General features: G+C 38.2%; 1 protein-coding gene across 9 annotated transcripts; it reads right to left on the bottom strand.

The window, feature by feature from the left end:
- Positions 1-452: 452 nt before the first annotated feature.
- On the bottom strand, positions 453-7,394 carry LOC112295756 (pentatricopeptide repeat-containing protein At1g11290, chloroplastic). Of its 9 annotated transcripts, none has more exons than XM_090244940.1 (8): positions 6,630-7,394; positions 6,234-6,385; positions 5,937-6,013; positions 5,623-5,792; positions 3,125-5,325; positions 2,672-2,827; positions 1,092-1,553; positions 453-750 (listed from the first exon to the last, which is right to left on the bottom strand). In XM_090244940.1, the coding sequence occupies exons 1-5, from the start codon at positions 6,740-6,742 to the stop codon at positions 3,129-3,131; spliced, it is 2,709 nt and encodes a 902-aa protein (XP_090101066.1). In that variant the 5' UTR covers positions 6,743-7,394; the 3' UTR covers positions 453-750; positions 1,092-1,553; positions 2,672-2,827; positions 3,125-3,128. The 9 variants fall into 9 exon arrangements, with proteins under 9 accessions (XP_090101066.1, XP_090101063.1, XP_090101062.1 ...); XM_090244937.1 differs by adding an exon at positions 2,352-2,527 and having other exon boundaries at positions 1,092-1,545; positions 2,672-5,325; positions 6,630-7,393; XM_090244936.1 differs by adding an exon at positions 2,352-2,527 and having other exon boundaries at positions 2,672-5,325; positions 6,630-7,393.
- Positions 7,395-27,611: the final 20,217 nt, after the last annotated feature.

Genomic DNA, 27,611 nt, shown 5'->3' on the forward strand with positions numbered 1-27,611 from the left:
TTAATAAAAGTGTTAACTTGGGATTTTTAAATCTAATTTATGCATGCATTTATTTGATTTTTAAAGAACCTCATCATATATCTTTATATACAACATATATATCATTTTTTCTTGTTTTGATACATTAAGATGAATTTTTTTTAAAAAAAATAATTAAAAGGTACTTATATGGCCATTTAGATTTGTAATTTTTCCAACAAGAAAAGTAAACGAAAAAGAATAGTACTCCAATTTGAATATATGTGAAAATTACTTCCATTATATTGTTGCCTTCATGCTGCCATATAAATTAAGTTTTGTATGGAACTAACCTTACTTGATGAATTCAAAAGATTAAAAGGATCATCTATTGAAAATTTTAATAAAAACGTATAAATGGAAAATTATCCACTATATAAGTAATAATCCTTAATACAATTGTAAAACACATTTCTTTTTGATTCATTCAAACAATTGATTAAGAAACATACTTTAATACAATCTCCATGTTATTTGCAAATTAACACATACAACTTTTTTGTTCATATATAAATTCTATCTAATACTAATCCCAATTAACTAATTGAGTTAGAATAAAGTTTTTTTTTGGGATTAGAATTTTGGTTGAAGGTGCAAATTTTAAGATTTTTTTTATCTAATCATCCAAAATGGATTTAGCAATTTATCTCCTAATAAACTCCTTCCAATAAGGCTCCAGCTAAATGCTTCTCTTCAATGCCAACTTCAACTCCTTCTCTTATTCGTACTCACCTTCACTTACACCACAATATCCAAAAAATACTTTCAAAACCAATTCTAATAGAGAAATTAGTAGCAAGATTAAAAATCCAACAAAATACATTAAATATTCTAAAACAATAATCATCAACCAAACCAAATACAAGAATAACTCCTAACAAATGTATCAATCTAAGTTAACTAATTAATATGCCTTTCAAATTTGTTCTATAATTTTAGTGTATTAACTCAACTAACATAGAAAAATTTCAACATAATACAAATAATTTTATTTATTTATTTATTACTTGAATTTTTATTGATAAAATAAAATCAATAATAAAGAACATGATGATGCTATTATTGTGGCCTACCAATAGGATTTACCAACTCCCAACAGCAAAAAGATAACTCCACCTACTTCGATGCTCCATGGCCAGCCTCCGTTCGACCTCGACATTCCTTGGCCAACCTTGACGACTTGCCTCATATGACATTAACACTGTTCTGATGTACTTTTACTCGCATCGCTTGTCCTCAATACTCCTTCATTCGGCCTCAATGCTCCGTTGCACACTACCATTCACTTTTTCACTCGACCTCGATGCTCCATTGCACGCTATCGTTCGGCCTCGCTAGCCTCACGATCTTTTTTTTTCACTGCCGGCCTACAACCTCATGTGCTCAACACCCAGCCAGCCTGCCTACACTACATTGCATGCTGTGGGGCCACAGGCCATAGCACTGCAGGGTTTTTACCTTGTGCTGCAACCAGTTGGCTATGCCATCCGTCCCTATGCATGAGGTTGTGGGTTCAAAATCCACCACCTGTAAATCTAAACAACTGCCCTTTAAATTTTTTTTAAAATCCTAAATACACCCTTAATAAGGATTCTTAAAGACCTTTTTCAAGGTTATCTCCTTCTCAAATCCACATTAGGATACTATGCTTAAATTTTTTAATTTGAATTATTTTATTTTAATCCCTAAATATCTAGAGAGCCTAATTTTTCTCCTTCAAAACCTTCTAATCAATATGACCAACATTTTCACATTTTTTTCCACATTCTTTGATATTAAATTTACAAAAAAACCACAAAAAACAATCGTCAATTGTATTATCTTAGTAACCATTAATACTATCACTAATTATCACCTACTACTAATCCTACATTCACATTATATTGAAAATTTATATTACATGCAATCATTATTTAATATTTTCTATTTTTTAATCTAATACAATAGTTATATTCTAAATAATTCTATCTACTCAAATTTTGGGCTCATAAAAGTATTTAATATCATAATTCAATTATAATTAATTATTAATATCAAAATAAACATTTTTTCTTATAATTTATCCTATTTAACTATACCGAAATATGCTTTTCTATAATTCTATCATTTCGTTGTACTATTTACTCTAACTATACTGTGAGTCAAATTTTTTGGCTTACACCCCTCTCCCATCTTATAGAAAAAATGCTCTCTATCATTTCCTTTTCTTTTAGATTTTGATACTTTTCAAATATAAAGACATTTTCTAGAGAAGATGTAATATGCAATGACACAAGCTTTTTACATTTTTATTATTGTCAAAAAATAACTCTTCTTTTTGAATTATAGCACACCTCTTGTCTCTAGTTCACCTATGAGCCAATTCACGAGCGCTTCTGTCTTGCCCTCAGTTGCACCCAACTGATCTCAGGTAACAACTTCTCTGATTTCAGGTATTCTCCGAGGATCCTATCTATGGGGCTATGCATGGTGATCTCACCTTCAACGCACAAATGCCAATGAACCCACGCTGGACAATAAAATCACACCATCATCCATCACAACTCGATGGCAACAAAAAAGAGGTTACTACAGACAAAACTTGCTTGGCAAGGTTTCAACAGAAACAAAACAAACAAGCAAAATATTTCAGCAGCATATAAAGTGTTGGTACCTGTTTAACCGTGTTTCCTGCATCATGAAGCTCCACTTCGTTGAATAGGTTCTTTCTGGAGTGTTTGCATGTTCCACACTGATGGAAATGACCGTCAAAATCCGCTGGTGCCCATTCTGGCCACGTGCCTTGGAGGAATCAATGTATTGTGTGTTCCTTTCACACCAGGTGGAGCGAATGCCACATCATCGATCTTAGCAGCCATGATGAAGATTATCCAACAAACGATTCCATCGACCCGCAAATGAAATAGCAGCAAACTAAACATCAGAGTTCTGCAACGGTCCCAAAATCAGAAGAAGACATGCAAACTATCAACCTTTGTCTAAATCACTACGATTTCACACTTGAGTCACCTTCCATTAAAACATGGTCGGAACATGGTACATTAACAACTCACTCTCTAAAGTAGGTTGCAACAGGTTTCCGTGACCCCAGTATCCCTCACCATACCTCATCACCAGTAATCACCACATGAGCAGACGCCATCTTTAAAATGGTGAAACCGATTAGCATCCCTCACTATGATCTCTCGTCCCTCCACCTTTGAGATTAACTTAGTTGCTCCATGACAATCGGTGCACACCCGAAGGTTCTTGAATACACGAATAGGATTTCCAGGGGGTGTATGCATCAGCCCATACACAATTGCCAACTTCTCACTGTGAGAGCAAATATCAAGTTCTTTGTCCTTCATGTTCTTGTTCTTCAGCACTAGCCGGGTATCAGGAATGTACCCTTCAGCCTTTATTTTTTCAATCACTTTGTCCTTACTTTCATTTATCTCCTTGCATTCTGGATGAGATGAGTCGGCTACCAAAAAATCATGAATCTTGTTATCGACTTCGATCCAGCTACGTCCTGGCTCCTTGCGAATCCCTCTCTCGCGCATCATAGTCCGCACCCATGATACCATGTCCCACTTTCCAGCTTCAGCATAGATGTTGGAAAGGAGAACATAGGTAGCAGCATTTTTCGGATCCAATTTCAGACGTTCTTTCGCAACAAGTTCGCCCAACTCTACGTTACCATAAGTTCTACAAGAACCAAGCAGGGCTCCCCAAGTTGCTTCATCAGGGTCAACTGCCATGTTATCAATGAAGAGCTTTGCTTCCATCAAGCGTCCTGCCCGCCCCAGGAGATCCACCATGCAGTTACAATGAGACACATCGGGTTCAATGCCATAAACTTGTGTCATAGCCAAATACTGGGAACGACCTTCATCAACAAGGCCTGCATGACTGCATGCTGACAGAACTGCTACAAATGTGACCCTATCAGGCTTCACACCGTGTGCAGTCATTCGTCTAAAAACCTCCAAAGCGTCCTGCCCAAGACCATGTTGTGCCAAGCCAGAAATCATCGCATTCCATGATACAACATTGCGCACCTTCATTCTGTCAAACACCACTCGCGCATCATCAATGCTACCACTCTTTGAGTACATGTGAACAAGTGCAGTGCCCACACGCACATCAACCTCAAGCCCTGAATCCAAGGCATGCCTGTGAATCTTCTTCACCCACTCCAATGCCCCTGCACTTGCACATGCATTCAAGATGCTCAAAAACATGATTGCATCTGGCTTACAGCCCTCTGTCTGCATCTGAAGAAACAGATCATATGCTTCATGCCCACGCCCATGTTCTGCAAATGCGCCTATCATCACATTCCATGATACAACATCACGCACCTTCATTCTGTCAAACACCACTCGTGCATCATCAATGCTACCACTCTTTGCGTACATTTGAACAAGTGCAGTGCCCACACGCACATCCAACTCAAGCCCTGCATCCAAGGCATGCCTGTGAACCCTCTTCACCCACTTCAATGCCCCCTCACTTGCACATGCGTTCAAGATGCTCACATAAGTGATTGCATTTGGTTTGAATCCTTCCTGTTCCATTTGTAACATAAGTCGATATGCTTCCTTGCCATTTCCACTTTGTGCATAAGCTCCAATCATCACAGTCCAGGAGATGATATCATGATTCATCAGGTTATCAAAAATACGCCTTGCCTCGTTGATGGACCCACACTTTCCATACATCCTAAGAAGGGCAGTCCCCACCCGCACATCTGATTCAAGCCCACCATGTCTAATGCATGCATGAACTTCTTTGCCCCATTTCAACGCGGACAAACTGGCACAAGCCTTCAAGATGATCATGTAAGTACCCGCATTTGGCTGCACACCTTCGTGGCACATTTCCCTAAAAAGTCTCATTGCATCCTCGGCATGCTTGTGCTCCACATAACCTGCGATCATGGCATTCCAACTAGCACCACTCTTTTTCACAAGTGCATCAAACACACAGCGTGCCTCCTGCAATCTCCCACATTCGATGTACACATGCAGGAGGTTGTTCATCACATGTGCGTTTTGTTCCATTCTGCTTTTGATGATGCAATCATGAACCTGCTTGGCTGCCATAAGGTCTTTTTGCTTCAAGCACCGCTTCAAAACTTCAACATACATAAAAGAATCTGTAATAAGGCCTCGTTGCAGACGGTTCATCAGAACCACAATCGCTTCACTCAAGGTATTCGCAGTTTGCACATGCATATTAATACCACCTTGCGCAATTCGACCCAACACTCTCGCACTTTCACATGCAGTGGCTAATTTTCCATCGTTGCCCTTGGGTTGCCTAGTTCATCAACAGATTCAGCATTAGAGCAACCTCAAGCAGAAACCACCAATACACAAAGTGAACAATGCAAAGCAATTGATGTACTGTACAGAAAAGTTGCATACATGCATCCTCAGCATACATCACAATCTTCACATTTCTACCACAAAGAGCAATCCCACCAGACGTGCAATTAAAAAAGCAAAGAAACACAAGCAAGAGTGGCACAATCCAAATCCTCAACATAACTCAAATCCCAGATTTAGGTTGCCCTGCTTTCCTTATCATTACAGATTAACATGCTCGTGCTAATACCTTTTCCCTTGTGCACCGCCTTCAGTACATTTGGTGGTACATGTAGCATAAGATTGCAATCCCACCTGAGCCACGGGTTGGAACTTCACCCATTCTGGAGTAAAACAACCATCTATCCAAAGCGCTTTCCCTGTCACCTTATGTTTCAAGTCAGGTGACCTCGGATTCCTCTACACAAACCACCCAAGAATCAGGTATAGGAAAACCTGACTAATACTTACTAATCTCTCCTCAACAGTTGACAATCCAGGAGTACATCTTTCTAACTACAACGATCGACCCCAAGCATGCCAGAAACAGAGTCATGGTGATACCTTATGAATCCTGTTGTCCCACCACTGAGAAGGACCCGCAAAGTACTCCCAGAGTTCATCAATCGTCTGCGAATTCTCTGCAACAAACTTCATCCATGTCGGTCCATCTTTCCAGAAGGGACGCAAAATAGTTTTTAAATAATATCTCATGATTTGCTGAATTGTAGAAGAGGTGGATTGATTGAGTGGTTCTAACTCTTTAGAGCTCAGACCGTTCCCAAAAACATCTCCTCAAAGAGTGAAACAAAGCTGACTTCCAAAAAACGCTCAAACTTGGGTGCAAACGACACAATTCACCTTCAGATTGACGAGAAGAAGGATCATCAGAGGTGGATGAGAAGCTCCAAGGAAAAGATGCCCACAAGTCAAACCTACGCCCCAGCAGCAGTGAAGGCAAGCCACCTCTCGCTCTTCCAGCTCCCTGGTGCAACATTTTAACCTCCAGGTACCTATCAATACATTATCAAGCTAGGAACTGAGAGACTCATCAAGCATTCGAGACAGAGTAAGACACCAGTAGAATATACAGCATTTGTCACTTTCTGGGCAACTAGTAACCTAAATCTTCAACGAAATTTCAAGCTCTCGAGAAATTTTGAAGACCCACTGCAGCGTTGATTCATGGTTAAAAATAAAAATGTGGCAGTTTGACACATATTCTTCCGTGCATTTAATAATTCAGCTACACATTACAATTTTGCGCAAACGTATAAATTCATGCCCACTGTAACGCCCCAGCACGATGGCTTTGTGTAAAAGTCACACAATTGATTCCTGTTTATCAGTATTTCCTTTCTTTTCTTCATCAATTTGCTAGATGCTTATCCCTGCACAACCAGAGAATGTTATTTTCGGACAGCAAAACCCAGTGACAAGGGGCATAAATACTCTATTACCAGCCTCAATGTACAAGAAATTTAACTTACGAACTAAGCACTGCATTGCCACCCAAAAAAATTGCTACACTTATATTAGAAATAATTGACCAATTTTGAAAAAACACTACAACATTTCACGATACAAAACTACTTCTATTGTGAGTGTACATTCCTAGGTGCATCAAGCTCTTAAGAGAGTTAGCTTTAAACCCAATCGAGAACTAATGAAGGAGCCAGATAATGAAGTTTTGTTACTTTGTGAGTTCTTTACTAATGAAGAAATTACCATCTCTAGTGTGACAAGAATGGCAAGTATAAAATTACATCCAACCCACAACCACACTGTCTGCAACATCCTGGAAGACAAACTCACGGGGGGCTAAACAGCTCTATTGTCTACAGAATGTGCATTCCGGAGATATTTTTTCAAAAAAAGAAAAAAAAAGAAAAAACAAAGATTGATCTCGAACCTGCGGGTAGCTTGACCGCTCCGCAGCAAGCGCCAGATGCACGCTGAAGCTAGAGCGCTGCACGGCCCGAAGCTCCTCCTCGTAGCATTTGCAAGCCTCCTCCGCGGTCAGCACCACTACCACCGGCTCCCCTGCTCTGATAAAATATCGGATTCCCTCGAAATACAATACGATAATTGCAATTGCGTCGCTGCAACCCACGAGAAGGCAACCCAAACGCTGTACAATACGCATTAATGTGCCGCTCAAAGGGCAGTGACGTTCCGCGGACAAACATGAAAGGCAACCCGGAACGAAATGGGCTGCGAACGGGTGTCCGCTGGCCCCCTCAGCACCAAGTCCCATGCAGAAACAGGGGAAAACCCTAAACCCCGCGTTACCCCCGTTTCTGCCGTGAGAGAAGCTGCTGGAGGAGCGGGCTGCCTGCGCTCCGACTCCCCACACGGCCGCCGTCGGCTTGCCAGCGGCGCCGAGCTCGGACAAGGCAGCCCCGCCGCGTTGCCCTGCGGCCGCGGCTCTCAGCCCTGGCCCGCCACAAACTGGACCGATGGCTGGGCCCAGAGCTTGGCTGGAGTCTCTTGGCTTCTTGGGGCCTTAGCCCCAGTCCAGGGGTCTGTCGGCCTGCTGGCCCCCCGAAACTGTAAGTTGGGACCTTTTGAGGATTTTAATAATAGTCCTTGAGAGAGCCGTGTGGGATTTCAGGGCTGTGAGTGTTGTGAACATTTTCGCGTACATACAACCATGTACATTCAGCTAAAGAAGCGTCATACACAAGCTAGAGACTCATTGCAGTGTGTTAAATTCAATATTGAATGGTGAACATTATCATGCAGAAATTCTAGAGGTAAGCCATCACAATTTAGCAGGCTACACCATTCCCACGACTATTTTGGACACCATTTTATTCAAGAATGCTGGTGTACCTTGGCAGCTATGGTGCAGATGCAATATATCCTTGCAAAGGATATCTGTAAAACATGTCTATACACTCACGAGTATTAAACTAGGTTCTCTTTAGCATATGCCTCAGAATCTCATTTCTATCGACCGTGATCTCTGTTTACTGAAAGCTTGAGATGAACCCTGCTTCAAGTGGTTTCATTGTGGCTTCAATGCCCTCAAGCATTGATGCCAATTTCTAAAGAAGAGCTGTTCAGTGATGCAGGAGGCTAGATTATGCATGCTGGAGTTATACACCACGTTCCTAAAACTGGTAATTGGAGGGTTTACTCAACCCGGATAGAAATCGGACATACATGTGATGATTCGATCAGGAGCTTTGTGGCGTGGATGATCGAGCAAAGACGGAGGTCGCAAGGGCCTTCAGTCGTCGAACTCTGAAAATGACAATTGTGGTGGTTCACATACAAGACTCTAGCATCAGCTTCGAGGATCCCTTTCATGATTTTTAACACCATATTGATGACGCGTTCACATCCGGTTCCAGCATTGAAGCATTAAAACTAAACCCTAACCTCTCTACATCTTCCAATCTTGACTACATGCCGGGTGAAGGCAAAATAGGGAGGAGGTGTGCGACATGTGCATGTAAGGCGATGCAAAGAGGAAGAAGGTGCAACATGCAACAAGGGGCAGGAGGATGATGTTGCGAGGGACACGGGAAAACAATGGAGGCGAGGAAGGATATGCGAAAGGGTAGGACGAGGAGGAAAGACGAGATAGGGCAAATGTCAAGGGAGGTTTGGAAAGACTTGCGGCAAGCATGGCGCAGCATAACGGGTCCACTCAATTGCGCGTGAGGCTGACTAGGGAGGAGATGGGTGGGACTTAGTGCTGAGGCTGGCCCGCGACAGGGCTGCCAGGCCCGATCTGTTGCACGGCTGCAAGGCTCGGCTCACAATGGGGCTGCAGGCGTGGGGCAATGGGGTAGGACTACCATGTCCGAACTTGGCACCGTAGGCGAGCCGAGGGCAGACGGCAATGTCAGGAGTCAGGCACAGGCAGCTTGCCCCTACCACACCTCCCCTAACAGATATGGGGGCAACGGGGCATTATCACTTTGTGACATTTCCCATGTTTCCGCACGGGACTCAATACTGAGGCTGGCCCCTGCCCTAACTCAGAATATGAGTAAGAAACCAATGTATTTTGATGAATCGCCCTCGTTCCGTATATAAGTTATTTCACGTTTCTCGTACAGGCCCTGGCCGCTTTCCGAAATACGGAAACAAATCCAGCGGCCTGAAAAAGAATTTTAGTTGAATTTCTTTTAAACCGAATGAGTTGCTAAGAAGCTCTGTGTAAATTTTTGAGAATGCAAAGTTTTCACAAATTTCAAAATCCTTTTAATTTAATCTTAATTTTTAAAGCAATTTCATTAACTAATTAGCTCCTAAAGGAGCAAATTTAGCATTTATAGGGTGGCAATTGTAATGATTTTTTTTGATTTTTTAAATACAAATATATATTAAAATAATCTAGAAGGCAAGCCAAATTTCACAATTTTTTGATATTTTGTTGAAGAAAAAATATTTTTTTTGTAGCTATCATCATTTCAAAAAAAACCTTAGTTTTATGACATACAATGGAATAAGTTGTTGCAACTATCATGATGCCGTTTAAATTTAAGATAAAATTGTTTAAGATCTAAAATTCTAGTGCCATTGTAAGAGCTATTGATAGATTTCCAAAGTCCTTCCTTTGAAAAGATAGCCTTCTCTCTTAGATCAACAAGGCTACAAGTTTCATAGTTTGCACATTTATTTTTTTATTTTTTGGAAATAGATCACTATATTTTCATTAATCATAATTTAATAAATAACATATTAGCATAGGTGGAGGTTAAAGCCATTCAAAAATTTAAGAAAATTATAAAAACAAGATTTTTTTTTATGAACCATTGTAGAGAAGAAATTTGCAATAATTGATGAATATTTGGATAAGTGGATTATATTTTTTATGAAACAAAATATACAAGGTATTTTTCATAATTTCTCTTTTATTTTCCAAAATAACACCATTCAACCAATAATCAAAAATTATATTATTTACTACGTACAGTATATATAGATATTCAATGTTTTTGTAAGTTCAATCACTAATTGTCAGGAACAAGAACTTGAAGAAAAAACGATTCAGACAAGTGTCCCTTCACTCAAAGAAAGGTAACAAAATATAAATAAACAAGTATGTATATTGAAAGAGAAACTAGAATGGCTATTACCAAAAGACAAAGAAACTAGAGACCCTTGAAACTAGACTGGAAACAAGAAAGGAGTTGACAAGAGTGAAGAAGGCTTCACTCTTGTCTCTATATATACTATCTAACTAGGGGTTATGTGGCGACGTTCTATAGGACCTCCAATATGTGTTGATTTTGTAGGACACATGCCTTGACTTACAAGGCAAGTTCTTCTACGTGTGGGCCATATAGTTAGCTTGATCTTCAAGCTAACAACATGTGTGGCACATGGCCAACTTGTTGACCATGTTTCTAATCCAAAAAATCAATTAAAGACACCTATGAAGTCAAAGCGGCGTTTATGAAGCTTTTAGGAAGCTTCCATATTAAATACTATAGAATTAACTTACTTTTATCTACTTTTACTTACTTCCACCTATTTGTATATGTAATTACTAGCTTACATGAATATGTCTGTGATATTATCTCCCCTTCTAGGAACGAGTTCAACGAGGAGCAGTCATCATATGTTGAGGAAATCTATGATGCGACGAATTATATTCGCCACATACTCTGATCTTTGTTCTCTTTGAAGATGATTGATAGGGCCTCTCAATCATCGATAGTGTCTCATACCAGGGCGGGAAGACCATCCAATTATTTGATCATTGTTGAGGCCTTCATAACTTCCTTCGAATATAACATTTGAAATACCATCAAGAGTTGTTCCTACCTCTAGCAAAATCACCAAACATTAGGAGTTCTTCCCAAATTGTCATACCAAACGCGTTGTATCTCTCCATCTATTCGAGGAAGAACATGTCGCTCTTGAAGATCTTCATCTTGATTGCGTCGTCTTGAACGTTGTGGCAATCGTAATGTCTCATCCGGCAAGTCAGCAAATGAAGGCTCTTGAGTCGAATCTGTTGGTTTCTGGTTCTTCATCTCTTGAGCATCACAATTACAAAGAAGCTACAAACAAGGATTGAAAGTAGAATGTTATCTTACCTAGATGTTGTTTCTTTTCTAAAAAAGTTTTTCATCTTGATTTTGATGGATGTCATCGATGAAAAGCCATTACCACCTTTGCTGCATTGTAAGATTCTTTATTGGCTTCCATGTCCGTTCACTAATATCATATCCATACCAATAGAAAAGATATTTCAATTTATTTCGGTGCCGCCTTGAATCTAAGACTTCTTCTACTTCAATCTCTTAATTATTGTCCACTTCTATAGGAGGAGGTGGAGCTTGTCATCTTCTTGGTATGTCTACTATCTTGTATGGTTCAATAAGAGACACGTGAAATACAGGATGGATTTTCATTGACTCCGGTAGATGTAAACGATATGCAATTGGATTGATTTCTGCAGAAATAGAAAATGGTCCCAACCTTTCATAGTCCAACTTGTCACAAGTAAGAGTAGTCTGTATATTACGCCAAAGTAACTATATCTTATCACCCAAGACAAATGGTGGTTGTTCCTTTCTATAAACGTCTGTATTGACCTTTTGTTGTTCTTGAGCCTCTTTTAACTACGCCTTCATTGTTTCATGTAGCTTTGATAAATGAATCGCCAAATCTTTTGCAGAAGGATTATCAACTTTTGAAAAGTCAAAAGTATCAAGTCGTAGATGATAACCATAATTAGCAAAGAAAGGTGTTTATTTTGTTGAAGAATATACCGTGTTATTGTAAGCAAACTTTGCCAATGGCAAAAGAGTTGTCCAATCATCTTGATGGTAATGAATGGTTCATCTTAATTATTACTCCAAAACTTGATTAACACGCTTCGTTTGTCCATCAATTTGAGGATGGAATGCCAAAGATAGTTTGATATCTACTTTAAGAATCTTGAAAAGAGTCTGCCAAAATCTTAATACAAATTGAGTTCCCCTATCTCATATAATATCCTTGGGTAATCCATGATAGCGATAAATATTATGAAGAAAGAGCTTAGCTATTTCTTCACCTGTGATAGATTTTGTACATGGTACAAAATGTGCCATCTTGATAAAACGATCTACTATCACGAATATAGAATCATAAGAACCTGAGATTGGAAGATCAGTGATGAAGTCCATAGAAATAGAAGACCATGGTTGTTCTGGAATGGATAATGGCTGAAGAAGTCCAAAAGGTCGATGACGAGGGGTCCAAAAGATCTTGAGCAAACATCACATGATTGTACAAAATCTTTGACTGCCTTCCACATTTGAGGCCACCAAAAATCTCTAGATATCAGCTCCAAAGTCTTATTATATCCAAAATGTCCTACTGTTGGAAAGTCGTGACGAGCTTGAAGAATACGTAAACATGCTTCTCCTTGTAGAATATATAGGCGTCCTTCGAAATAGAGTAGGTTGTTCTTGAATTCAAATTTAGAGGGATCATGAGATTTAAAAGAATTATTGTTGATATCATGAACAAGAGGGTCTAAAGACATACTTAACAGGATTTGCTTTAGAAAAGTTAAATCAACAGTCAATGTTGATTTTATTGCTCAAAGATGAAATTGCTCCGAATTCAAGAGAACCGTTCTTTGTAGCTCAAAAGCTGCATCTCTTTCTTTTGGTCCAACATAAGAATGTCTAGACAAGGCATCAGACAAACCTTGTTGTTTTCTTGATCGATAACTGATGATGAACTCGAATTTTGATAAAGACATGCTCCTATGAGCTTGGCGACGATTTAATACGTGTGTTGACATAAAATAATCGAGGTTCTTGTGATCCATATATACGGTGACTGGACTAGAAGCGCCTTCTAGATAATGACGCTATTCTTGAAACAAATCCACAATTGCAAGAAGTTCTTTGTCATGGATCTCATAATTGATTTCTGCTGCTGAGAACTTTCTTGAATAGAAGGCTACTAGATGAAGTTTGTCATCTGTTCCCATTTGTGATAAAACCGCACCCAGAGCAAAGTCCGATGCATCTGTTTCCATAAAGAATGCTTTGGAAAAATCAACACGATACAAGATTGGTGCAGAAACAAACGTTGTCTTCAATGATTAAAAAGTTACTTCCGCTTCTTAATTCCATTGGATTTTGTCTTTACAAGTCAAACATGTAAGTGGAGCTGCAACTCGAGAGAAGTCTTTGATGAAGATCCGATAGTAGTTGGCAAATCCCAAAAAACAATGGACATCTCTTACTTTTTTTGGGATCTTCCAATCTGTAATAGTTTGAACTTTCTTAAGATCGATCATAAGTCTATCATTTGAAATGATGTAATCTAAGAAATCGACTTGAGTAGTGTAGAATACATACTTTTCTATCTTGGCATAGAGTCCTGCATCTCTTAATTTTTGTAACACATGACGAACATGAAGTTCATGTTCTTCTGAATTCTTGGAATAGATCAAGATGTCGTCTAGATAATAGACTACAAAATCGTCCAAAAACTCTCAAAAAATATCATTCATTAGATGTTGAAAAGCAGCTGGTGCATTTGTAAGTCTAAAAGGCATGACATTGTATTCAAAATATCCATACATAGTTCGAAATGCAGTCTTCCATTCATCTCCTTCTTTGATGCGTATTAGATTATATTCTCCCCAAAGATCTATTTTTGTATAGATCTTAGCTTGATTCAATTGATCAAGAAGTTTAGATATTAAAGGTTGTGGATACCTGTTCTTGATGGTAATCTTGTTGAGTCCTCGATAATCAACACACATTTGCAATGATTCATCTTTTTTCTTCACAAATAGAATTGGAATTCCTGCAAGAGATTCAGAATGGCGTATGCAATTCTTGGCAAGATTTTCTGCAATATACTCCTTGAGTTCAGTCAACTCATTTTGTGATAAACTGTAGATTGGTCCGAATGGCAGTTGTGCTCCTTCTTGAAGGTCAATTGAATAATCATAGGGAGGATGTTCTGGGAGTGTATCCGCATTCTTTTTTTCTAATATATCTTGAAATTCTTGATATTGGCTTGGAATGCGACTTGAAGTCTTTTCACCAGTAGAAACATGTGTGGCATAAATAATATATGGTGATTCTTTCATAGCAATGTGCAAGAAAGCTTTTGTACCTATAAATACGGGTTTAATTGAATTGGACTTATGACTCTCTACTTGATTAACTACACTGTTAGTTATACTTTTAGAAAAAATAAGAGTTCGGGAAATCCAATGTATTTGACGGTTGTATTTTTCTAACCACAATAAACCTAAAATGACTAGATTAGAGGGAGTTCTAATAATATTAAATACTACAAAACTATTATGACCATTGATTATTACTTCTATAGGAAGGGTTTCATGAGTAATATCTCCAGAAGACAATGGACGACCATCTATGACTTCAACATGAATAGGTTTAGTTTTCTTTACTAAAGATATGCTATGCCTTTTAGTAAATTTTTCATCTAAAAAACACGTTGAGGCTCCTGAATCTAATAAGGCAGAGACTTTGTAATGTTTAGGTCCTAAAATAATATTTAATGTAAAAAAAAAAGGAGAGGATTTTGAGGAGAGAATAAAACCTTTACTAGATGTTGAGCAAGGTTCTAGCAACACAGTCTCTATTGTAGCTGGACAAATTCGTTTTCCGACATATTGTCTTCTTTCAAAGCCACACTCTGCATTTTGTGATTACGTCATTTTTTTGGACAATGTTGAGCAATGTGCTTTGGTTCTCCATAATATAAACATAATCCTTCTTGACGACAACGAGTCTATTTTTGCTCACTAAGAAGTTTGAAACGTACTGCATCAATTTACATATCCTCATTTTTCAAATGTATGTGTTGAAGAAGTGTTGGTGTTGCCATTGAATTATAATAACGTTGAGGTTCGCAGATATGATTCTCAAATCTGAATTCAAAAAGGCAATTGTCGCACTTCACAGCAAAGTCAATTACTTGACTCAATGTTTGAGGATCAGGTAAGTTGAGCATTAATTTTTTTACCTCATATTGTAATCCATAGAGAAATTGGCTAATAAATGCAGCGTCATCTTACTTGATATAAATTATAAGTTTTCAAAATTGTGAAGCGTACAACGCTACTGATCGATTGCCTTGTCGTAAAATATGGATCTTATTGGTTGCAATACAAATTGCATCATGTTTTCCATACATGGATTGAAACTCTACCAAAAAAGCCTCTAGATTATCCAATATTGGATCTCATCGTTCAAGAAAAGATGAAAACCACGATAGTGTTGAACTTACAAGAAGCATATCAATGAATCTAACTTGTGATCTTGGAATTGAATAGCTTTGGGGTTGAAGTTCAATCACAAGTTACACTTAATTGATAAATCCTCGAAACTTGGATCTGGTGCCATCAAACTTCTCGAGTAGGGCAATTCTTGGTTCTCTAACACTTGAAGGGCATTCCACCATAGGAGAAAGGACATGGTTTGGTGCAGATGTTGAAGCAGCTCCAACCATTTCTATATCTTCACTTCCTGCCAATCTTGTTGCTCCTTGTGGTGGTAAATTGAGTTGATGCATTGCAAGCATTAACTCCCTCAATTGCTCTTGCATTTGTGCCATTGCACTCTTCATTTCAACAAGTTCTGCTATTATAACACTAAGAAAGGACAAGATGTTTAATATCGCTTAAGACAAATAGAAGAGAGGATTTGAGAACAAAGAAAATACTAAGGACAGTATCACTTTAGAAGAGGATAATTCGCAACTTCTAATATGCTTGTATCTTATTAAGAAGAAGGGGTAATCCATTCTTAATCAAGATTAGACAAAGCTCTGATATTATAGGTGTATTCTTGTCAATTTGTCAAGGACAAGAACTCAATCAAAAAACAATTCAGACAAGTGATCCTTCATTCAAAGAAAGATAAAAAAACATAAATAAACAAGTATGTATATTGAAAGATAAACTTAAATGGCTATTGCCAAAAGACAAAGAAACTAGAGACTCTTGAAACTAGACTGGAAACAAGAAAAGAGTTGACAAGACTGAAGATGGCTTCATTCTTGTCTCTATATTTACTATATAACTAGGGGCTACGTGGCGACGTTCTATAGGACCTCCAATATGAATTGACTTTGTAGAACACATGCCTTGACTTAAAAGGCAAGTTCTTCTACATGTGGGCCACATAGTTAGCTTGATCTTCAAGCTTACAACATATGTGGCACATGGCCAACCTGTTGACCACGTTTCTAATCCAAAAAGTCATTTACATACACCTATGAAGTCAAAGCAATATCTTAGAAGCTTCTAAGAATTTTCCATATTAAATATTATAGAATTAAAATACTTTTATCTACATTTACTTACTTCCATCTATTTGTATATATAATTATCAGGTCACATGATTATTTCCGTGAACATCGTCCCTATGATTATTCAATTGACCTTCAAGAAGGAGCACAACTGCCATTCGGACCAATCTACAGTTTATCACAAAATGAGTTGACTGAACTCAAGGAGTATATTGAAGAAAATCTTGCCAAGAATTGCATACGCCATTCTGAATCTCTTGCAGGAATTCCAATTCTATTTGTGAAGAAAAAAGATGAATCATTGCAAATGTGTGTTGATTATCGAGGACTCAACAAGATTACCATCAAGAACAGGTATCCACAACCTTTAATATCTAAACTTCTTGATCAATTGAATCAAGCTAAGATCTATACAAAAATAGATCTTTGGGGAGAATATAATCTAATACGCATCAAAGAAGGAGATGAATGGAAGACTGCATTTCGAACTATGTATGGATATTTTGAATACAATGTCATGCCTTTTAGACTTACAAATGCACCAGCTGCTTTTCAACATCTAATGAATGATATTTTTTGAGAGTTTTTGGACGATTTTGTAGTCTATTATCTAGACGACATCTTGATCTATTCCAAGAATTCAGAAGAACATGAACTTCATGTTCGTCATGTGTTACAAAAATTAAGAGATGCAGGACTCTATGCCAAGATAGAAAAGTATGTATTCTACACTACTCAAGTCGATTTCTTAGATTACATCATTTCAAATGATAGACTTATGATCGATCTTAAGAAAGTTCAAACTATTACAGATTGGAAGATCCCAAAAAAAGTAAGAGATGTCCATTGTTTTTTGGGATTTGCCAACTACTATCGGATCTTCATCAAAGACTTCTCTCGAGTTGCAGCTCCACTTACATGTTTGACTTGTAAAGACAAAATCCAATGGAATTAAGAAGCGGAAGTAACTTTTTAATCATTGAAGACAACGTTTGTTTCTGCACCAATCTTGTATCGTGTTGATTTTTCCAAAGCATTCTTTATGGAAACAGATGCATCGGACTTTGCTCTGGGTGCGGTTTTATCACAAATGGGAACAGATGACAAACTTCATCTAGTAGCCTTCTATTCAAGAAAGTTCTCAGCAGCAGAAATCAATTATGAGATCCATGACAAAGAACTTCTTGTAATTGTGGATTTGTTTCAAGAATAGCGTCATTATCTAGAAGGCGCTTCTAGTCCAGTCACCGTATATATGGATCACAAGAACCTCGATTATTTTATGTCAACACACGTATTAAATCGTCGCCAAGCTCATAGGAGCATGTCTTTATCAAAATTCGAGTTCATCATCAGTTATCGATCAAGAAAACAACAAGGTTTGTCTGATGCCTTGTCTAGACATTCTTATGTTGGACCAAAAGAAAGAGATGCAGCTTTTGAGCTACAAAGAACGGTTCTCTTGAATTCGGAGCAATTTCATCTTTGAGCAATAAAATCAACATTGACTGTTGATTTAACTTTTCTAAAGCAAATCCTGTTAAGTATGTCTTTAGACCCTCTTGTTCATGATATCAACAATAATTCTTTTAAATCTCATGATCCCTCTAAATTTGAATTCAAGAACAACCTACTCTATTTCGAAGGACGCCTATATATTCTACAAGGAGAAGCATGTTTACGTATTCTTCAAGCTCGTCACGACTTTCCAACAGTAGGACATTTTGGATATAATAAGACTTTGGAGCTGATATCTAGAGATTTTTGGTGGCCTCAAATGTGGAAGGCAGTCAAAGATTTTGTACAATCATGTGATGTTTGCTCAAGATCTTTTGGACCCCTCGTCATCGACCTTTTGGACTTCTTCAGCCATTATCCATTCCAGAACAACCATGGTCTTCTATTTCTATGGACTTCATCATGGATCTTCTAATCTCAGGTTCTTATGATTTTATATTCGTGATAGTAGATCGTTTTATCAAGATGGCACATTTTGTACCATGTACAAAATCTATCACAGGTGAAGAAATAGCTAAGCTCTTTCTTCACAATATTTATCGCTATCATGGATTACCCAAGGATATTATATGAGATAGGGGAACTCAATTTGTATTAAGATTTTGGCAGACTCTTTTCAAGATTCTTAAAGTAGATATCAAACTATCTTTGGCATTCCATCCTCAAATTGATGGACAAACGAAGCGTGTTAATCAAGTTTTGGAGTAATAATTAAGATGAACCATTCATTACCATCAAGATGATTGGACAACTCTTTTGTCATTGGCAAAGTTTGCTTACAATAACACGGTATATTCTTCAACAAAATAAACACCTTTCTTTGCTAATTATGGTTATCATCTACGACTTGATACTTTTGACTTTTCAAAAGTTGATAATCCTTCTGCAAAAGATTTGGCGATTCATTTATCAAAGCTACATGAAACAATGAAGGCGTAGTTAAAAGAGGCTCAAGAACAACAAAAGGTCAATATAGACGTTTATAGAAAGGAACAACCACCATTTGTCTTGGGTGATAAGATATAGTTACTTTGGCGTAATATACAGACTACTCTTACTTGTGACAAGTTGGACTATGAAAGGTTGGGACCATTTTCTATTTCTGCAGAAATCAATCTAAATGCCGATCGTTTACATCTATCGATGTCGTGTTGTAACACGAGTTTAGCATGAAGATATAAAGAAATGGGACTTTTATTAATGTTCAGTTACCTCGAATATTGGGAGGAACGACCAACTCCAGTATAAATACTGAGTGGCCAGGTTTAGTCACCCCGTTACAGTCAGCCGGGGCATACTAAAGTGCTCCGTTTGATTCCAATAACGAAAGTATGCAAGAAGAGATAGGACCAATTCACACGACGGGTGAGCTTGGTTCGAAGAGCCAATTGGATCTAATTTCAAGAATCCAATCTGGGTCCTCTTACCCTATATGAGACATGAATTGGCCGTACAACCCAATGTTGTTCAATTACGGGAAAATCCAGGTCTTACTACGGGCCTCAGCTAATCTGACGTGAAGGACCAATTTGATCCAATTACCGGGATATCCGAGTCTTACTACTAGACTCTTAGCCAATATGAGACCTGAATTGGTCGGGCGACTCAATGTGGTCCCGATGATGGGATTTTGATTCAGTTTTAGGCTGTCTTGTTCTTTGTGCCGTTTCAAGGAACGTTGTTTTTGGTAAATGGGTCTCTTAAAGGTAAAAATAGGGGAGAAAGCTCTGATGGCAAGAGCCAATTTCAGATCCCAGCTCTGACGGTGGAAGCCAATTCTGGATCCAAGACGGAAGATTGAAGAAATTTAGAGGATAAGCTTAGGGGAGAAAATAAGTTTTTGGGGAGGTTTTGAAGATAGGGAGGGAGAGCTAGCTCCATGCTACAGGCGGAGAAAGAAGACAGAGAATTGGGTTTTTTTTTTCTTCATAGGGTTTTGGAAAGACTGAGGCAATCGTTGCTGAAGTCAGTGATGTAATGGTGAATCGGGATTTTTAATGAAGCGAGTTTGATTACTCTTGACTGTTTTGTGAAATCGAGTTACGTCTCTGATGAAGAATTAAAAGAATATCTTTAGGATTGAGTATGCGGAGTGAATGAAATTTATTTAGTTAATCTAACAAGACAGTCAGTGGATACAAGATCGTAAGTACAAAGCGGTATTGGAGATAACCAGAACGGGTTGTTCGGGGTTCTCTGTAACGTCTAGAGACCAACCGGCTGGGGCAAAAAGGACTTCAGCGAGGAGTCGAAGGGCATCCATATAGATTTACGGTGTATTCTTATTGTCGTTTATATTCCAGCAGTCAAAAACTGATAGACTGCTTGACTATTGGCGAATCTCCATACTACCTTCTATAGTCCGACGCCCGACGCGTTCTCGAGCAGAAAAGCACGTATTACGACAAAAGTGGTGAACCCGACGTGAAAGCTTGAGGTAGAAGGTATTGGATTTCGTTTGATTTTATCTTTATTTTATGGAAAACAAAAATAAAAATTTTGAAGGATTTTTGGGAGGAGTTTCTTGTAGGGATTCTCCTAAAGGACAAGATATGCACATGGATCCGTCTATTGCTACTATGTTTCAAGCCTTCTCATTATCAATGCAGCTACAGCATAGCAATGATCGAAAGGAAGCTTTGGCAAACAAAGCATTACAAGCAGTGGTCAATAAAATTGATCAATCTGATGGGAGGAATATTTCAAGGTTTTCAAGATGTTATGTTCGTAAAATGGAATTAAATCGGGTTTCTGAGAAGAAAATGGTTGAACTATTTGGACTTGCCACGATACCGGAGATAAGAGACCATATTACATCGATTACGAATCGTTATGGGAATTCATGGGAGGTTTTTTCACATGCGTTGAAAGACAAATATTTCTTGGAAGATGCTGATCGCGTTACTAAAAAGCTGTTTTTGAAATGGATTGAACGACCCAATAAGAATTTGCAAGCAACAGAGCTACTAAGGAAATTTGAGAGGCAGTACTCTCAATTATCAAAGGTAGAAAAATTGACATTGCAGCTGAACAAAGTTGATCGATTTCTTCAAGCTGCTCATGGAGAATTACAAGGGAAATAAGAACTCCTTCTTGAAGACAAAGAAGAAGATGAAGGATTGATAATAAAGTGGAAGAACGTTGAAGATGCGGTGGGGTTGCTTATAATAAGAGAAAGGAGGAAGGATAGGAGCAATATTCCGAAAACAGTACAAGCACCCAAAGCTCCAGTATGTACAACACCACCAACAATGCCTACAGTTCAACCTTCGACATTCTTATCAAAGAAAGCAGATATAGGGATGGAAGAAATTATACGAGGAATGCGAGAACTTCAAATCAAATTGGCAAGACTTGAAGAGAATACTTCAATAAACAATTCGAAGAATGTTTCAAAACAAGGATATATACAAAGATGCATTTGGTGTGATGATGCTTCACACACTAGAAAAGATTACAATGAATTTAATAATATGATACGGCAGGGAATTATTTGCTAGAAAGATGGGAAGATAGCATTAAAAGATAGAGATGATCTTCTTCAAACTAATTTTGGCAAGGGAAGAATGAGAGCATTAGTTCAAGATTACCTAAAAGACCATGAAACAACAGCACGAGAAAGAGAAAGTTATGGTGCAAGAGTAGATGATGAAATTGGTGGAAGTACGAAAATTAGTGAGTTTTGGGCTTCTGCCGTTTCTACAATGCAAGACGGAAAATTACCTCGAGAAGCGTTATTGAGGACTTCAGCTACAATACGAGGTAGAACAGGTTAGGAGGATCCTGTTGAGTCTCTTTCAATTCATGCATATATTGCTAAGAGCCAACATGAAGCTTTGATGGAAAAAAAGAGACGAGGAAATTTTGATGATACGAGAGAAGGAAATTCTTCTAAGAGACAAACTCGAGGAGACAAGGCTCAAGAGGCAGCTTCACAAGAGTTGCCTATAAAGGATAACTCAGCATCATTGGGAGAAAAAAACAAAGGAGACAAAAGATAAGGGCAAATCAATCGCTTATAAGCTACTTTTTAACATTGAAGCGGCAACAAATTTGAAAGGAATGTTGGAAAAACGTATATTAAACGCTAAGGTGGAATTTACATTGAAAGAAGTCTTGAAAATTGTAAAAAAGGAGTTTCATGATGTTATCATTGACAGCATTAAGCGAAAGAGGCAATTAATGGGCAAAACTGGAATGAATCATGCTATTGATGCAAGAATATATGAAGATGAAGAAGAGGTTGATATTGGTTACAAGCAACCAACAGATGAAAAGAATGGGTATAATCAACGAGTACGTTTCGAAGATTCTAGTGACAAGGAAATAGAAACTTTGAGCCATTATACTCGAAAGCATTCGGCAAGGTCAACTACTGAGGTATTGGTGAAAGTAGGAGATATAGAAGAACCAATTGTTGCTTTAGTCGACCATGGTTCAGAAATAAATCTCATGTCTAAAGATCTTTATAAGAAGCGAAAATGGCCAATTGATATGGAATATGGATGGACAATTCGAGCAGCTAAGAACACACAGGGCGAATTATATGGAGCTTATCCAGATGTCAAAATTCGGATTAGGGATGTTGCAACGGAGCAACATTTCTTTGTTCAAGATACAACGTCTTATCCGTTGATTTTAGGACAACCTTATAGTACGGGAATACGGATGGAAACAAAAGTACTTGACGATGGTTCTGCTAATGCAAGGGTACGTAGCAAGGATGGAAGGAAAGCTATACAATTTCTAACAGTACCTCCTAACTATGAACGGAATCGAGATAGGTTGAAGGAGAAACCATTGCCAAAGATTGTTGAAGGATTTAAGGATTTTGGGGAGGTACCACTGTAAAGCGAGATTATGGAGGTACAAAAGAGGAGGTACTCTCACGAGATGAAGGTGCCTTTGATGCGAGTTTTATTGGTATTTTGGAGAATGGAAATATTATGTATAAGAAAGTTGATGATTATAAAAGAAAAGAAAGAAAAAGATTATATGATATTGAAGGACAATTATACAAGTTAGGTACATTGTAAGATGATTAGAGGATTTTAGGTGTTTATGAAGAAAATGGACTGGAAGATTCATTGGAATTGATTACATCTATTGGGTTAGGGGATAATGATAAGATTGTTGAGATTCATTCAAGAGAGGTTTATACCATACTTGAATCTTTTCAAGCACCAGAAGTCACTGTAGAGACGAGATATAAAACGGTAGATAAGAAGGTAAAGCTAGTTGTCGGACCATTACCAGAAGATTCTAAAGAACAAATGGGAGAAGCATCAGAAGAAGCAAGTTTAAGAGATCCAATGAGTATTGGACACTTGTTTACTAGAGAGACTTTTGAAGAATTGAAGATTGGTTCTGATGGTTCTATATTACCAAAGAAAATTACTTGCTTCAAAAAGATGTTGACTAAACAAGGTAGATCGTTTGCCTTCGAATCTCATGAAATTGGGTGTGTGGATCCAAATATTGTAACACCTATGGTTATCTTCACTGTATCACATGTACCTTGGAATCTAAGACCGAGGGCACATTTACCTAAATTGGTGGAACTATTAAAAGAAAAGATAAAGATGAAAATATTGGAACCTTGATTTGTGCTATATTCTAGTCGATGGTTTACGGTACCTAAGAAGAATGGGTCAGTACGGTTTATTCAAGATATGCAACCGATGAATGCAGTAACTGTCAGAAATGGAGGAATTGGACCTATTGTGGATGAATTTGCTGAGGCATTTGTTGGAAGGACGATCTATTCAATGGGTGACTTGTATTCAGGTTATGATCAATTTCAACTTACCGAAGGAAGTAGAGATATGACAACAATGAGGACACCACTTGGATTGGTTAGAATGTGCACTCTTCCTCAAGGCGCGATCAACTCAGTTGCGCATATGATGAATGGGATGAATAAGGTATTGAGAGATTTTATCCCGGAAAAGACTATGCCTTTTCTGGATGATGTTCCTATAAAAGGGTGTAGAGAAGGAGACAAGGATGAAACTTTAGATACGAGGGGCTGTCGCAAATATGTTGTTGATTATATACAAGATTGTGAAAAGATTTTAACTCGGCTTGGAGAAGTTCATCTTACATTATCGGGTATGAAGTCCGTATTTGGAGTATGAGAGGTTGTGATTGTTGGACATTTATGTGGATCTTACGGAAGAAAACCAGATCCGACTAAAGTTGATGCAATTGGAAGGATGAAAGAGGATAGTGATTCTTTAACAGAGGTTCGCAGGTTTTTGGGTGCATGTGTATTTTATCGAATCTGGGTCCCTCATTTTGCTTACATAGCGGATCCATTATATGAACTGTTACGCAAGGATTACTAATTTAAATGGGAAGAAAGGCATATTCAGGCAATGCAAAGATTGAAGAAATTATTGATGTCACCTCCAATATTGAGGAAGGTTGATTATAAGTGCAATAGACCAGTGATTCTTACTGTGGACGCTAGTCCAATTGCCATTGGGTGGGCTGTGGATCAAGATGATTCCAGTGGGAATAGATTTGCAATTCGATTTAGGTCTAAAGTTTTAAGTATTAGTCAGCGTGCATATTTGCAAGTCAAAAGAGAACTTTGGGGAGTCGTTTCGGCTATGAAAGTTGAAAGGGATTATTTGATTGGGGCAGTAGTAGTAATTGAAACAGATTGCTTGCCATTGCTTGGAATGATTATTAATTGTTGAATGCCAGATATTGCAATGTTGAGATGGATTGCTTATATTAAGTCACTAAATCCAGAATTTAAGCATATCACTGGGAAGGACAATTTAGTAGCAGACATGCTATCTCGAGCAAGATACGAGAGGGAGGAAGAAATGGTTGAAGACATTGATGACGTTGGATTGAAATTCTATTCAATATCAAATCTCAACAGAGAAGAAAAGCTATTTCTTGAAGAATCTTATGAAGGAGAATTATTGGATATTGGTCATTACTTGAATACCTTGACTAAACAGTGGAATTGGTCTACAGAAAAATTCAAACAAATAAGAAAAAAAGCATATGGATTTTTACTTCCAGATGGATTCTTATGGAAGAGACTGAAGAAAGAAATTGGGATGCCACAACGAGTGATAGGCAAAAAAGAAGAAAAACTAAAATTATTAAAGGAGTTTCATGATAGTTTATGGGCAGGGCATAGAGGAATCTGGACTACTTTTGCTAAACTCAAGGAACGATATTGGTGGAAAAATATGTATCGAGATGTGCTCTCATTTATAGAGTCATGTAAAATCTGTCAATCGTATTCTAATATCCGACATCGAGATGGTCTTCATCCTACGTATCCTCTGGCTATTCTTTTTAAATGGATTGTTGATTTGGTTATTATGCCAGTTGGGGTATAGCAGATGAGATATTTGGTTTTAGCTCGTGAAGATTTATCAAATCAAGTAGAAGAAAGAGCATTGAGGACAAAATCTACAGAGGGGATTTGTAGGTTTTTGCTTGAAGATGTCATTTGCCGTTGCGGGTGCGTAGGAAAAATCACTGCAGATCGTGGAGAATTAAATGCACAAGAAGTTCGTAAGTTCTTTGAAGGATGTGGAGTTAAACTATCACTGACTACTTCTTATAATCCGGAAAGAAATGCAAAAAGCGAACGTGGTCACGCACCGATTGTGAAAGCATTAATTAAAGCTTGTAATGGGAAAGTTAAAGAGTGGCCACGGCTTTTGTCATTTGCATTATGGGCTGATCGAACAACACATAGTTCGGTGACAGGATATATGCCAATAGAACTTATGACAGGTCGAAAATCAATTTTGCCGATTGAAGAAAAGGTACTTACTTGGAGTATGCTACCATGGGAAGATGGATTGACAAGAGAAGAACTTCTGGCTATTAGGATTCGACAATTGGAGCAAAGATCGGAAGATGTGCAAATAGCATTGAAAAGATTAAAAAGAGCAAGGTTACAAAACAATGTGCGATTTGACAAGCAACATCGATTGAGACCTAAAGCAATCGAAGAAGGTGACTGAGTACTTGTTTATGACAATAGTCTGGATAATCAACATAGTACTTTGCTAAAATTTTCAAAACATTGGTTTGGACCATATGTAGTAACAACTGTTCATGATGATGCGACTTACTCATTACGAGAGTTAGATGGTACAAAATTGAAAATACTAATTGCAAGGAAGCAAGTAAAAATATTTAAACGAAGACACGCGGAGATGAATATGAAAGACTTTAATGAAGGTATAGAGATTCCGCAGCAAGAAGATGAAAGTGATTGGGATAATGAAGGTGACGAAGATGAACTGGACAAAGACGTAGAGGATATACTCTGAATCAAACAGCAATTGGGTAAATTGGTGCATACCGCAGGATGCACAGATTCAGAGAGGGTGGATGTCGTGTTGTAACACGAGTATACTGTGAAAATATAAAAAAAGGGGACTTTTATTAATGTTCGGTTACCTCGAATATTGAGAGCAATGACCAACTCCAGTGCAAATATTGAGTGGCCAGGTTCAGTCACCCCGTTACAGTCAGCCGGGGCATACTAAAGTGCTCCGTTCGATTCCAATAACGGGAGTCAGTAGGAAGAGATAGGACCAATTCACACGACGGGTGAGCTTGGTTCGAAGAGCCAATTGGATCTAATTTCAAGAATCCAATCCGGGTCTTCTTACCCTATATGAGACATGAATTGGCCGTGCAACCCAATGCAGTCTAATTACGGGAAAATCCAGGTCTTACTACGGGCCTCAGCTAATCTGACGTGAAGGACCAATTTGATCCAATTATGGGGATATCCGGGTCTTACTACTGGACTCTTAGCCAATATGAGACCTGAATTGGTCGGGCGACTCAATGTGGTCCCGATTACGGGATTTCGATTCTGTTTTAGGCTGTCTTGTTCTTTGTGCCGTTTCAAGGAACGTTGTTTTTGGTAAAAGGATCTCTTAAAGGTAAAATCGGGGGAGAAAGCTGTGACGGCAAGAGCGAATTTCAGATCCCAGCTCTGACGATGGGAGCCAATTCCGGATCCAAGACGGAAGATTGAAGAAATTTAGAGAATAAGGTTAGGGGAGAGAATAAGTTTTTGGGGAGGTTTTGAAAATGGAGGTAGAGAGCTAGCTTCATGCTTCGTGTGGGGAAAGAAGACAGAGAATTGGGTTTTTTTTTTCTTCATAGGGTTTTGGAAAGACTGAGGCAATCGTTGCTGAAGTCAGTGTTGTAATGGTGAATCGAGATTTTTAATGAAGTGGGTTTGATTAATCTTGACTGTTTTGTGAAATCGAGTTACATCTGTGATTGAAGAATTAAAATGGTGTCTATAGGATTGAGTATGCAGAGTGAATGAAATTTATTGGGTTAATCTATCGAGACAGTCAAAGGATACTAGATCATGAGTATAAAACTGTGTCGAAGATTAGCAGTTTGGATTGTCGGGGTTCTCTGTAACGTCTAGAGACCTACTGGTTG

The sequence above is a fragment of the Physcomitrium patens genome, chromosome 19 (genome assembly GCF_059467195.1).
Source record: "Physcomitrium patens ecotype Gransden chromosome 19, ASM5946719v1, whole genome shotgun sequence".
NCBI lineage: Eukaryota > Viridiplantae > Streptophyta > Bryopsida > Funariales > Funariaceae > Physcomitrium > Physcomitrium patens.

Excerpts from the sequence above, each read along its gene's own strand:
- LOC112295756 (XM_090244940.1), bottom strand. The coding sequence starts at position 6,742 with ATGAAGAAAAGAAAGGAAATACTGATAAACAGGAATCAATTGTGTGAC. Across the intron at positions 6,014-6,233 it reads TTCTTCTCGTCAATCTGAAG|AGAATTCGCAGACGATTGAT; the intron begins GTGAATTGTGTC and ends AGTTTGTTGCAG. Across the intron at positions 5,326-5,622 it reads GGCGGTGCACAAGGGAAAAG|GCAACCCAAGGGCAACGATG; the intron begins GTATTAGCACGA and ends TTGATGAACTAG.